We start from the raw sequence: 12,279 nt of genomic DNA on the forward strand, positions 1-12,279 counted from the left end.
CAGTATTGACTTTATAATGACATCTGATCCCTTCTTATATTTTCAATCTTTCGACGCCATTGTTATATTGATTCAATATATTTTGGAAATGAATTCCCCGATTTGTTCTTCATCCATTGACGATATATCTTATATCTGAACTTTGGAGCGTGGATACCTAACATATCGTGATGTGGATGTAGACGCAGGACGTAGAATTGAATAGTTTCTCGAAAATGGCTGTTCCTATTCACTCGGATAGTTGGATCCATTGGGGAACAAAACTTCTTGTTTTAACTGCTTTCACTATGAATGTGTTTCACTATAAAAATTATATCATTTGATAAAGTTTGTATACACTTTCTTGTTGAAAATCATTCAAAGTTTTCGCCAGACCGCAGCTTCGGCCTCTTTTCCAAATATTATTATAATCAACAAAAATAGAATTTGTGGATGATTCAGTAGAAGTTGTCGTCAAAGAATCTATTAAATTCAATGTTATATTCTTTAAAATGAGTAGATGCCCACAAAAATAGTGGTATAATAGGAGGAAATTTTTAGACAATTATTTCAGTCCTCAAAAAGGAATGAACAACTATCTCATATTCACCTTCAAATCTACTTCACGTGGATTTGTATATGTAACAGAATGGTCTGATAGTTCACACACCCTTTCTGTGAACTTATTAAAACATGGCATTTTGTTCAGTCCTGAAGAGCACATTATAAGAAACTTATCGTAGGAAAGAATGGAATATTTTATGAAAAATGTCGTTCCTGGGCTTTCTTGTAATAAAAAGAAACAACTTTTTTTCTCAAAACTATAAGAAATGGAACCAACTTCTCCAACAAAGAATGAATAAATATTCATTTTTCCCAACATAACGATTACTTATCTACGTTCACTTCTTCTCCTTCATCCATCAATTTATCCAAAGATTCTTCATCATTTTTATTTTGATCATCTAATTATTTGGCCAGAAGATATTATTTCAACTTTATCGGCTAATTTATTACAAGGCATTACTCAACATTAAGTTGTTTAACTTTATTAATTTGAAATCTACCCCTTTTTTACTATCAGAATGAGTATGCTATTTTGATTGTTCAACTAATTTATCAATCCATCTTGATCCAGAGCAAGAAGTCTCACATGAATATGCAACTGATTTGTTTCAATTATATGGAAAAATAAAAAAAAATGTGGGCAAAAGGTGTGATTTGCACAGTAAATATTTGAAGAAGTTTTGTAAAAATGTTAAATTTGAAAAAATTTGAAGGGAAAAATATCTCCAAAAATCCTCCAAGACATTTATATGTACGAAATACAACTGATAACCTCTGTATGGAATTAATACACATATTATGTAAATCTAGTTTTTTCTTATAGAACAAAACTTTTAATAATTTGCCATTTCAAAACTAATTCCTGGAAATTACTTCTACAGCTCGAATTTTTGACAAATATAATTTAAAAAAGTAAAAATTTTAAATTCAATAGGAATAGGAAATTACAAATATTAGATAATATCCCTTTAATACATTATAGGAATTTCAATATTCTTAGAATTTTTCTCTTAAGGTAAAAAAAAATAAATATATCATAATCTTGGGAGAGACGATATATGTACATGAGATCTTTACTGTTTTGAGTAAGGATTACTTTTTAGCCAAAAGCATACAATCCTAGAAAAACGGTAATTACTAATACTGAGAAGCAAAAGCCATTAGCCATATCAAATATGTCTGAACAACTTGGAAACAACTTTTGGACAAGATAACAGATACTCTCTATGCAAGGCGCATCCATATTCTATTAATTCAAAACAAATTGAACAAATTTAATTGATTAATTTAAATAATTTTGGTGAAATTTGAGATTTTTTGGAGTTCAATTCAACTCAGATCTAACAATATTTGTTGTTATTCCTCGCATTTATAATAAAAACACCTCCCATTATGTTCAGCTGTACTAGCTATTATAGCTACATTATTTTTAATGGAATATTTTGATAATAATTAACCTTAATTTGTGCACACCACAGAGAGTTAATGAATATATTTATATAACAGAAATGGAAGGGAATTATGCAAGAAATAATACAGACTTAATTTTAGGAAAAATAATCGTAGCTTGTTTTCTTGTAATTGCCTCATAATTATATATAGCAAGGTATTGAGAAGAAATTGTATTCCTGTCCTTTTGGAAAAAGAGCACATGTATGTTCTGTATAACTTATTACTTCATTTACTTATCAAATAGAATGAAACCTTTGCAAAGTTGGATTTGCTATTCACTGGTAAATGCTTCAGTAGTAGTTACGATATATAAGGTGTAGTAAAAAAAAATCCATTTTTAACGATTTTTTTAAATTTTTTGTCTATTAATGTTCATCTCCTAGGCACCCAAAACATTGCTTACATGAGGGTAGGACTAAAAAATTCCTCATGTTTTTATCCACATTTTTAATATTTGGCCTTTCCGAACGTGTCGCATCTTTGACATCAAAAATACCAGATCAGAATCCACAAAACCAAAATACCGCATAATTGGCTTGTACAGTTTCATAAACACTAATCACATTTTCAATTGTCTGGCTTGTGCTTTCATCTTTATCTAAGAAAAACTATAAAATATGGCGTATTTTCTGTTTACTATTGTCCATCCTTGATGCACACTCAAACAATTTGGAGTCAAACAATAACAAACTGTCAAAAAAACGTTTTCAGTTCGAAATTTTATTTTTTTAATTTTATAAATTCTTGTCTAAACATTTGCACTTATACAACGCAAGATACACATTCCTGTTATGTACAGAGTGCACAAACTATCTAACCGGTCACTTTGGCGTGCTCTATGTGGCAAACGTGGGAACTTATACAGTTTTGTTTTTTTAATAAATGGCTTGTTCAAATCCGCAGAAGTTTGAAAAAAGTTGAATAATGGACCAATTTGTTTCCCCAAATATTTGGAAAATGCATGGAGCTCTTCATGAAATCTGCACCGGGAGCAACAACATAACAATTGCTCGAACTCGGGTGCCTAGTAAGACGTTCGTTTACAAGGTTAGACAGAAATTTGAGGCCTCTAAATGTGATTTTGAGAATTCTGCTCCCTCCCCCACCTCGAAAAAAAAGTCTTAAATGGCTCTAAGACAATTTTGACGTGTGCACCTCCCCGGACTTTTGAACCCCAAACTCGCTTGCGATCGAACGACAAACCAACCGATTTGCTTTAAATGATGGTTTTATTTTTTAATTTCCTCTGGTTCAAGAGGAAATTGCGTTTGGAAGCAATAGCTTGTGCACCCTGTACATATGATTAAAATATCTGTGTACATAAGAAAATACATAGAAGGGAACTAATCACTGGGGAGAACTTGGATGACAAAGAGTCATTGTATTTTTTAAAGATCCTTTTAGATATATTAAATTAAAGTACAGACATTTGAAGTAATGGTTTATATGTATTCTACGTATTTTATGTTGAATCAATGAACCAAAAGACAAATAACAATAATTTGTAGTCATTTGTTGATGAGAACCTAGATTTCTCATTAAACCATTTTCCATTCACAAAATTTTGGACAACATGGTTTGTGTAAGTACGGAATTTCCTGGGGAAATTTATAAGATGTATTTTATATTCAAAGAAATATAATTAGAAAAAAAAAACTTCTAGCAAAATAGTTCAACTAACAAAAAGAGAGTTTTTTTAGAAAAATAAGTCCTTATAACTAATCAATAAGTTTAATTCTAAATAATAAGTATGTACATAATAATTTAATGAGAAGTCAAATTTTGCAACCTCAGCTCAGATGCATTTTTCGAGACGAGGGGGGAAACTCCTTTTACACACTTTTTTAAGTTGGAACTCCTGTCACATGAAAATCGAAGAATGAAGGATTTACACCTTATTTTTTTTATGTATAAGCAATATTACCCAACCAGATTCTATTTAGAAAAGTATGAAAATGAATAAGAAGGCATAATTTAAAAAAGTGGGCAAAGGTTATTATCGAGTTTATCCCCATTTAAAGAAACAAAGAAGGTCACAAAAAGCTCAGGAGGAATGAAACAGAGTGAAAGGGTCTCCCACGGAGTATCCGGATATTATCAAATTTTTGGAGGCTAAGCCTGCAAAAATAAAATACACTTAATTAAATAGTTGTTTATTAATTATAAAAATACTACAACCCATCTAAATTAAGGTAATATCAAACGTAAACAGGGGGCGGGGGGTTAAAAATTTAGGACGTCCAGTTTGATGGGGGTATCAAGTTTTCAACAAACACAGACATGGGAGGGGGGTCAAAAATTGTACTTTTATCGAGACGTCATAAATGTATGCCTTCCAAGGAGATGCAACCATAATTCCACAAAGAATCTTCAGGGTTACTCTCCGTCTTTTACGAAACCACAATAATATTCAATCCGATTTTGAATTTAGTTGAATGTAGTAATAAAGGAAGTTAGTTCACTACTCAGGAGTTAAATAATAATGACAACAGCTAAGGAAAAGAAAATTCATTCGTTATACTACCAATTCCAAAAAGAAAAACAAAATGGGTTAGCTAATAAATAGACACGAATTATATTAATAGTGATGGAACTAAGAAAATTTTGGGAATGAAAGAATAAAGTTCTACTCTATTTATATCTTGGGAATGTTTTTGCTGTGTAATTAATTGATATTGATATATTTTTGCCTCTGCATTGAGACAACTGCGACAGAGGGAATATAGAAATAATACAGGTATTCCTAACTATATCATTACAAATAACAAGTAGATACTTTTGTGTAAGGTTTTTTCAATGTCGTTATAGTGCCTAGATTCCACATATTAACTATAATGATTACAATCCCCGGAGTTGATATCATAGTTAACAAAGAAGGAACAGTGAGAGATGGCGGGAGCAAGACATATGATACTCCTGAATTAAGACCCTTGTTAATATCAGCTGCTTTTTATTTTGGGGGGGGCAGGGGGGGGAGAGAAAATAAATTATTCCTCTAAAGGGAAGAACCTTCCGAATTTAAGTACATGGTAAATATTGTAATTATATTTAAATTAATTTTATTATGTACCTATAGAACAATTTACAGCCAATAAAGGAGAACATTGTTACTTCAGAGGGAGAAGTTAACACTGCAACTGGTGTTTATTTAGGACAATTCCATTTTATTATAATAAAAATATAATTTTTATTAATCCTAGATATGTGTACTGGTCTTAATACATATCTCATATATCGTATTTGATTTAATAAACTATCAACATTTTATAATTTATTCCAAGGACGGATAGGTCTGTACCGAATATATAAGGGTCGACACGACCCTAACCTGACCACCTATTAAATGATTAAGATAGAGGGAGAAGAAGGAGCACGCACAACAACCATTTTTCCTTTTCTAATTAGTTTTTTCAACACAAACTACTCAACTCTCATCCTCCGATGTTTTTTTCTCTTCTTTATATACAAGGGTGTCTACAGAATTATATATATATATATTAGTATGAACCTGCCTGTTGCACGGACAATTGGGGGATGATAATGAAAATGTGATGTGATGTCAATAAAATAACCTACTCCTAACTTGCCTAAATCGCTTAATACATGCACCAGCTACAAAACAGCTTTAAAATTACTTTATATCCAAATAAATCAGATTCAAAAGTTTATTTTTGTATACATAAGATTTGGTTGAGGGAGGGGCCTTGTTTTTTTTTTTAATTTCAAAGATTAAAATTTTTTGTTCGGCCCAAGGATTTGATCAAATGAGGAATTGCGTGACTTAAAATATATGCATATGCAATATAAATAAAACAATAAAAACAAAATATGTACTCCTAGCAAAAATGATTAATTTTGCAATCATTTTAATTAGTTCTGTCTTGATAATAAATAAAAAAACACACACAAAACGAGTATTTATTACGTGAATAAAGTAAATTTTAATTGAAAAATTAAATGAAAAACTTTTTATTTAGTTGAATTTAATTAATAATAGGATAAATTAATGGGATTAGATGAAGAATGAACAGATGTTATGTTGTGTTCGATTGAGTGTACGGATATACAAATAGAAGCATTTCTTGCAATTTCAAAGTCTGTTGAAGGAAATATATATATATTTTATTTTCGGTATGTAGTAGAAGTGTTGTGTCGATCCTTATTTAGTACTGATAACTAAAGTCACATCTAGCTCAGTCAAAGTCCGGCGCAGTTCAGTCCTAAAACTATTAAAGCTCGGGTTTTCATAGCAAACTCAACTTTATTTCTTATTCTTTTAATCAATTCTAGTACTTTCAAGAGGTGGATTCGGTCTAGGCCTGAGCCAAGAAGCCAGCCGTTCAAACCTCCTTTAGTCCAGTTCAGTCTTAAGACCGGTTCTAACACTGTGTGTTAGTGTATATGTTTCGGTATGAAAATCCTAGACAGTTCCAGTTCAGTCCAGAATATCAATTTAAAGTTTGGTCCTAGATGACGACATTCAACTTTATCTCTTATTTTTTTAATCAATTCTAGTACTGACAGTCTGGAGGACTGAACTTGACCAAATAACTAAGTAATGTCACAACAGTATGTGTTAGTGTTGGTTTGAAAATCCTAGACCGGTGTAAGACTGTTAGGATTTTTGTTAAAACGAACTAATTTGTTCCTATAAGAGATTTTGATTATATCAATCCCATAGAAAAATTGGCCTAGATAAGTCTGACGGTAAAATTCGGTATAGACCGGTGCGAAGGAAAAAATTGTTCTAGACTGGTCCAAAGGAATAATTCGGACTAGCTTGGTCCCCCTAAAAAATTGGCTTAATTCAAAATTTGGTCAAGATTATATTGCATAACAGGTTGGGGAAAAAATAATATCGTATTGGCAAAAAACTCTTACAACAATTTTTTTGGTACTCCGTTGACCATAGACAAGAACAGGTCCGGACTGTAGGGTGTATGGATAAGAACTTCCCATCCGAGCTCCCCGAGCTTCTGGCGCGTCATCAAAGATGTGTATGGCTGGTATTTACTTGATGATTTCTTTTTGTCTCATTTCATCATTGCTTGCCGCTTCTGTTCGATCGCTTGCTTCAAACGGTCGAGTTGCTCACAGTAGAAGTCATAAGTGAGGAGAAAAAGAATCGCTCGAACTACTCTTGTACAACAGGAACCGAAAGAGTATCATCCCTGCATACATCCCAAATTTTGTTCGTGACTTTAGACGGTTTTTTCCCTTTTCTGTAGTAAAAATATGAAATATGGCGAATTTCTTCCTTTGAGATCTCCATACTTGACGCAGGAAAATTCACGACTGAGCTGGACAAGCGCAGTATTGTCAAACAGTGTTTGTAGTATACACTTACACCTATAACAATCCTTTTCGCATGATCCGATGTTATCAATTATGAACAATTTGTACTTTGTTAAAAAAAGAGGCGGCAAATACAAAGTTATTTTTCCGCAAAACAAATATAAATTACTCATATTTACGTCATATTTATTCTGAAATTGTAATTCATCAAATTGTCATTATATAGAGTTTAAACAGAGATAGTTGGAACGAATTTTCTTCCCCTCGTCCCTCCTGGAATACAAAACTTTAAATTCGAGCATCTCCTTTAATGGATGATCAGGTTAAAATTCTTCTTCTCTTTAACTTCCTTTAGTTCCAACTTTTGGAGAACACAAAATTCCACTTAATGTGGTCTCGATGAATTAAGAATGATCATAGGCCTAGCAATTGTAAATTAAAAACATATCTAAATTTCAAACTGATAGATATTTGAGTTTTATTTCATATTGCAACGTATAGACAGATAGATTTTGAATTATTCTGAATGTTCTATGTATATAGTATTTATTCTAGAACATATCGTGTATTTTATAGATCTTTAAGCTTACCCAGATATTTATAATCTATGTAAGATATTTCTTTAATATAATTAAAACATCAATGACGGTTGATCTAGAAAAAAAACCCCGTTCGGACTCATATAATTATATATTTAAAAATGAATAACAAAATAAATATAAATGAATTTAAATACAATTTCAATATTTTTACTTCCCTAATGCTATTTTAAATGTAAAAGGTTCTCTTCTTCAAAGAGTAATTCACCCCCCCCCAAAAAAAAAAAAAAAATCATATAACAGGCAGCTCATAAGGGTCTTAATTCAAGTGTACCATGTGTCGTCCCCTTTTGCCTTCTCCTACCCTTTCTACTACTAAATTCTACACACAGATGAAAATAGCGGCCTCTATGTTTTTAACGTATGATTTGATTACTACTACAATTTGAATGTTTTGGTCCACTATGACAGCATCAACTTCGTCTTGACATCATCATTCTACATATTTTATCTCTGAGCATAATGTTGTCTTTCATTTAAAGCTTATGAAACAGTTTAATGTAGAACATAACTTCAAAGCATGGGATTTCTAGCCCGAAGGATTAAAAAAACTTTTTTCTTCATAGGTATTGAATTTATAAGAAAAAGTCGAAGCTTTTTATAAATACCATATTAATCTTTTAATGTATTATACGACTTTTTTTTATAGAAACGTTTGACAGACTCATTTTTGACATTTTGACAGACAAGGAAGGTTGCTATTTTAAAAAAAGAGTTTGCTTCTTTGTTTTTGATATACTTTTTTCTTGTCCTCTAAAACATTGATAAGGCACGAAAAAAAGAATTAATTCCTTGTTCCTGTTTATATATACAGGGTGAGGATCTTACATCCAGAAAATTTAAGATTAATGAACATATATTACAATTTAATTCCCAAAATTAACGCGGCAATTCACGAATTTCTTGCTCTTACATGATGCGGTCCATAGTGAAGTACAAGGTTGGGCAGGAAAACGTTGATTGCTTTTTAGTGTTTATTTTATCATTAATATAGTAAGGTTTAGTGATTATTTTTTGCTGGTTCAGCCATACTTTGAGCATAAACAAACTACTATAAATATTTAAACATCTTGTCATCATGAGTGAGAAAAAAGCCAAAATGCACTGCATCTAGATGCTGAATTTAAGGTAACGATGATTATGGACATTTTGAAGTGCTTAAGGAGCCTGGTTTTCAAGGTGTCAAATATGATGGAGAAGACCTTTCCAGGAAAGCAGGATGTGGAGGCCACAATTTAAAGAAGGATCCAGAGCTATTCTCCAGCTTGCAGAAGATGATCACCAGATTGATTAATCGCCTTGCCAACGACTTCCCTGAGGCCGCTAGGACCATTAGGAGGGGTGTTAAGGGTGGTGACTTGGAATTGTCCTCATACAAAAGGACAACACTACACCTTCAAATTATTGAATTATTTCTAAAGTAACCTCTTGAGTCCACGTTATACTAACCAGCCCAGTACATCACTCAAACCAAACGACTCCAAATTGAACTAGAGTCTTCAACCTCGTCCTGAACCAGTTACAGCCTTTGATGAGGAACGCTTTATCAATTTTGGACACTGCCTCGAGAATTGAACCCCCAGGAGTTAACAGTGTTTTTGAACGTTTATTGGACTCTCTCTCCCAGACGCCCCCACATAGTAGTCCAAAGGATTCAGATCCACTAAGCTAGGTGGCCACAATTCATTTGCCCGAAACATAGGGTTCTTAAAAATGTGCGTTTTTTCGGAATAAACCTGGTTCTAATAACACGATTTGGACAAAATACAGCGATTTAAAATTTTTGCGGGACACCAGATCTGTCAACATCAATTTAATTTCTCTAGCATAATTATTTATAAGCTATTTGCATCCTTCGGCTTTTTCCCAGAACGGAGGCACATAATAATGGCTGGACGGGGTTCGTATGCGGAGAATATCTCCAGGATTTAGTATTTCTTCTTATAGAGTTTCTGAGAATTAGAGAATCTGATGAGCAAACTTTTATAAACATAAAGTTCAGACTTGCCAAGATATAATTAAGGTATAAATTTGTTCCGTATTTAAAATCCTCACTCGTGTATGTCTACCTATTTTCTTATTTATAGGCTAAGGTAGTTTTATTAATCGAAAATGCATCTTTTGAGTTTTGAAAGTTGACATTGCATTCATTCAGTTTTGTAAGTCGTAGGTAAATTATAGGCATAAAAGGTTTTATTTTGCAAAATGAGGATTAAATACATACCTACTACATTCTCAAGATGAATGAGACAATAATTCTGTTGCCCATATTTTGATATTTATGTACTCACACAAAGGAACAAATTAATTATTTAGTGAGAGAATGTCAATACCTTTAGTAGGTAGAAAAGGTATTGTTGTATTGCTTATTCCACCATTTTTGTACGACTAATCAATATTTGATACTCGGAAAAAACAAACAACATAAGACACACATAAATATCATTTAATAGATATACACATTACTTAATCATATGTTGATCCTTACCTTGGTGATCCAGTCACATTGTTATTCCTGGCAACACAGGAGAATTCATTCCCATGATGAGACCGATCAAGAGCCGCAATAACAAGTGTATTTTGCTGGACTTCATCAAAGGTATTCGGATCTGGCTCATCATCCCACAACTCTCCATTCCTCCACCAAGAGACCGCTGGCCTAGGATTCCCCCGATCCACAGTACAGAGGAGAATAAGAGCCTCTCCGAGAGCAAAGGGACCGATTTCTCCCATAAGAGCCGTCCCATTTTGATTCACAATTGAGGGAATATCTGGCTCTTCAATTATTCTTAAATGCAGAGTCTCAGATCGTGTTTGAGAGCGTCGAAAGTCCACACGACACTTGTAATAGCCCCCATCTTCAAATTGAACATTGGATATGATAAGTTCGGATAGAATCCCAGGATAAATTGAATTGTCTCTAAATAAAGCTCGAGGGCCAAAGCTTTGATCCTCTGACCAATGCTTTGTTGTGGAGAAGCGATTATCAAAGCTATAAATGGGTTGTGCATCAAAGTTACGATACCAGAGAACAAGGAGTGCGCCATCGTCATCTGGTGCTGATATGTTGCATGGTAAATGGGCCGAGGCTCCTACGACCGTATAGATCTCCTTCTCTTGGGCCACTGTAATAAGAATAATGAAGGAATTATGTAATCAACAACTTGGCGTGTACACAAGTATATATATTATTTGAAATTGAATAAATAATAATGAATTTATACATTTATGAAAAGAAGAAAAATGATTCACACTTTGTTTCAAACTTGACTTTGGCTATGCACTAATATATATGTGTATAAATATAAAAGAAAATCAACTGTCAAATTTGACATATAAATATGTTTGTGTACGTATATAAAATATATATATGTATACAAAAGAAAATTCATACTATATAACATAAGTTTATCATCAAATATACACATTAATAATAAAATATATTTTTTGCACTTAGAAAAATGATTTTTTTACATTGAAAGGAAATTTCATGATCTGTTGGATTAAAGTTAAAGACCACGGAGCCCTCCGTCATTTATCAAGTTGGAAATCACTGATAGCTCATGACTCCAATTAATCCCTCCTTATTCTCTAAACAAATCATTATGTAGGTATTTGTGTTGTTTGGTTTACCGGTATTACCAGTGATACCAATCGTATTCTCATTTATGTAAACGCTACTACTAGCTACGACTACATAATTTTTTTGTTTAAGTCAATAAAACTAATTGACTTATACCTCAGATATGGTTAATTTCCTTTCATAACGATAGTACACATTTAAAGTTTTAAAAATTATACCAGTCAAGTCTATTGTCCATAGACTGAAAAAAACAAACTTTGGTAATTTATTACACCACAACTTTTTTCATTTTTTTGTTTCTCTTTAAATAACTATTGTTTGACATCTTTTAGAGGAATAATTATTTACTTTAAAAGATGGAACATTTAATTTGCAAATTACCTTATTATCTATACGTGGATGATATATTGTCTAAATAATTATGAATTGGCGATTCTACAAAAGTCTTAAAAATATTGATTTTCCCCAGTTTCAATTACACAATTAGAAACAAACAACATTAGATTGAAATTTGTGCAATATAAAATATCTAATATCGCTGGTTTTTAGCTCTCTAGCATAATTATCAATCATATTTTTTTTTTCATTTAAATTTTTGTCAATTCATTTTCATAAATTGAAAATGAATTGAAAAAAATCATTTGCTATAATATAAATATTAAAGTTAAAAAATCATTAGATAAATTATATAAAATATTTTACCAAACAATTTTTCCACAATATTTATTATCGACCGTAAGGGCACGTTTCTCACTACTCTTACCCATGATAGCAACTGACTGTATTTCTAAGAAAACTTTAAAA

The 12,279-nt window shown here is 32.0% G+C and overlaps 1 protein-coding gene across 1 annotated transcript in view; it reads right to left on the reverse strand.

Annotated features, from left to right (window-relative positions):
- The window catches only part of LOC121118254 (roundabout homolog 1), an 88,414-nt gene that overhangs the window by 9,606 nt on the left and 66,529 nt on the right, over positions 1–12,279 (reverse strand). Inside the window, exon 3 of the mRNA XM_040712813.2 lies at positions 10,381–11,017. Coding sequence (XP_040568747.1) covers positions 10,381–11,017 — 637 coding nt within the window. The remainder of the gene's footprint in view (positions 1–10,380; positions 11,018–12,279) is intronic.

This window comes from Lepeophtheirus salmonis, chromosome 5 (genome assembly GCF_016086655.4).
Source record: "Lepeophtheirus salmonis chromosome 5, UVic_Lsal_1.4, whole genome shotgun sequence".
Lineage (NCBI taxonomy): Eukaryota > Metazoa > Arthropoda > Copepoda > Siphonostomatoida > Caligidae > Lepeophtheirus > Lepeophtheirus salmonis.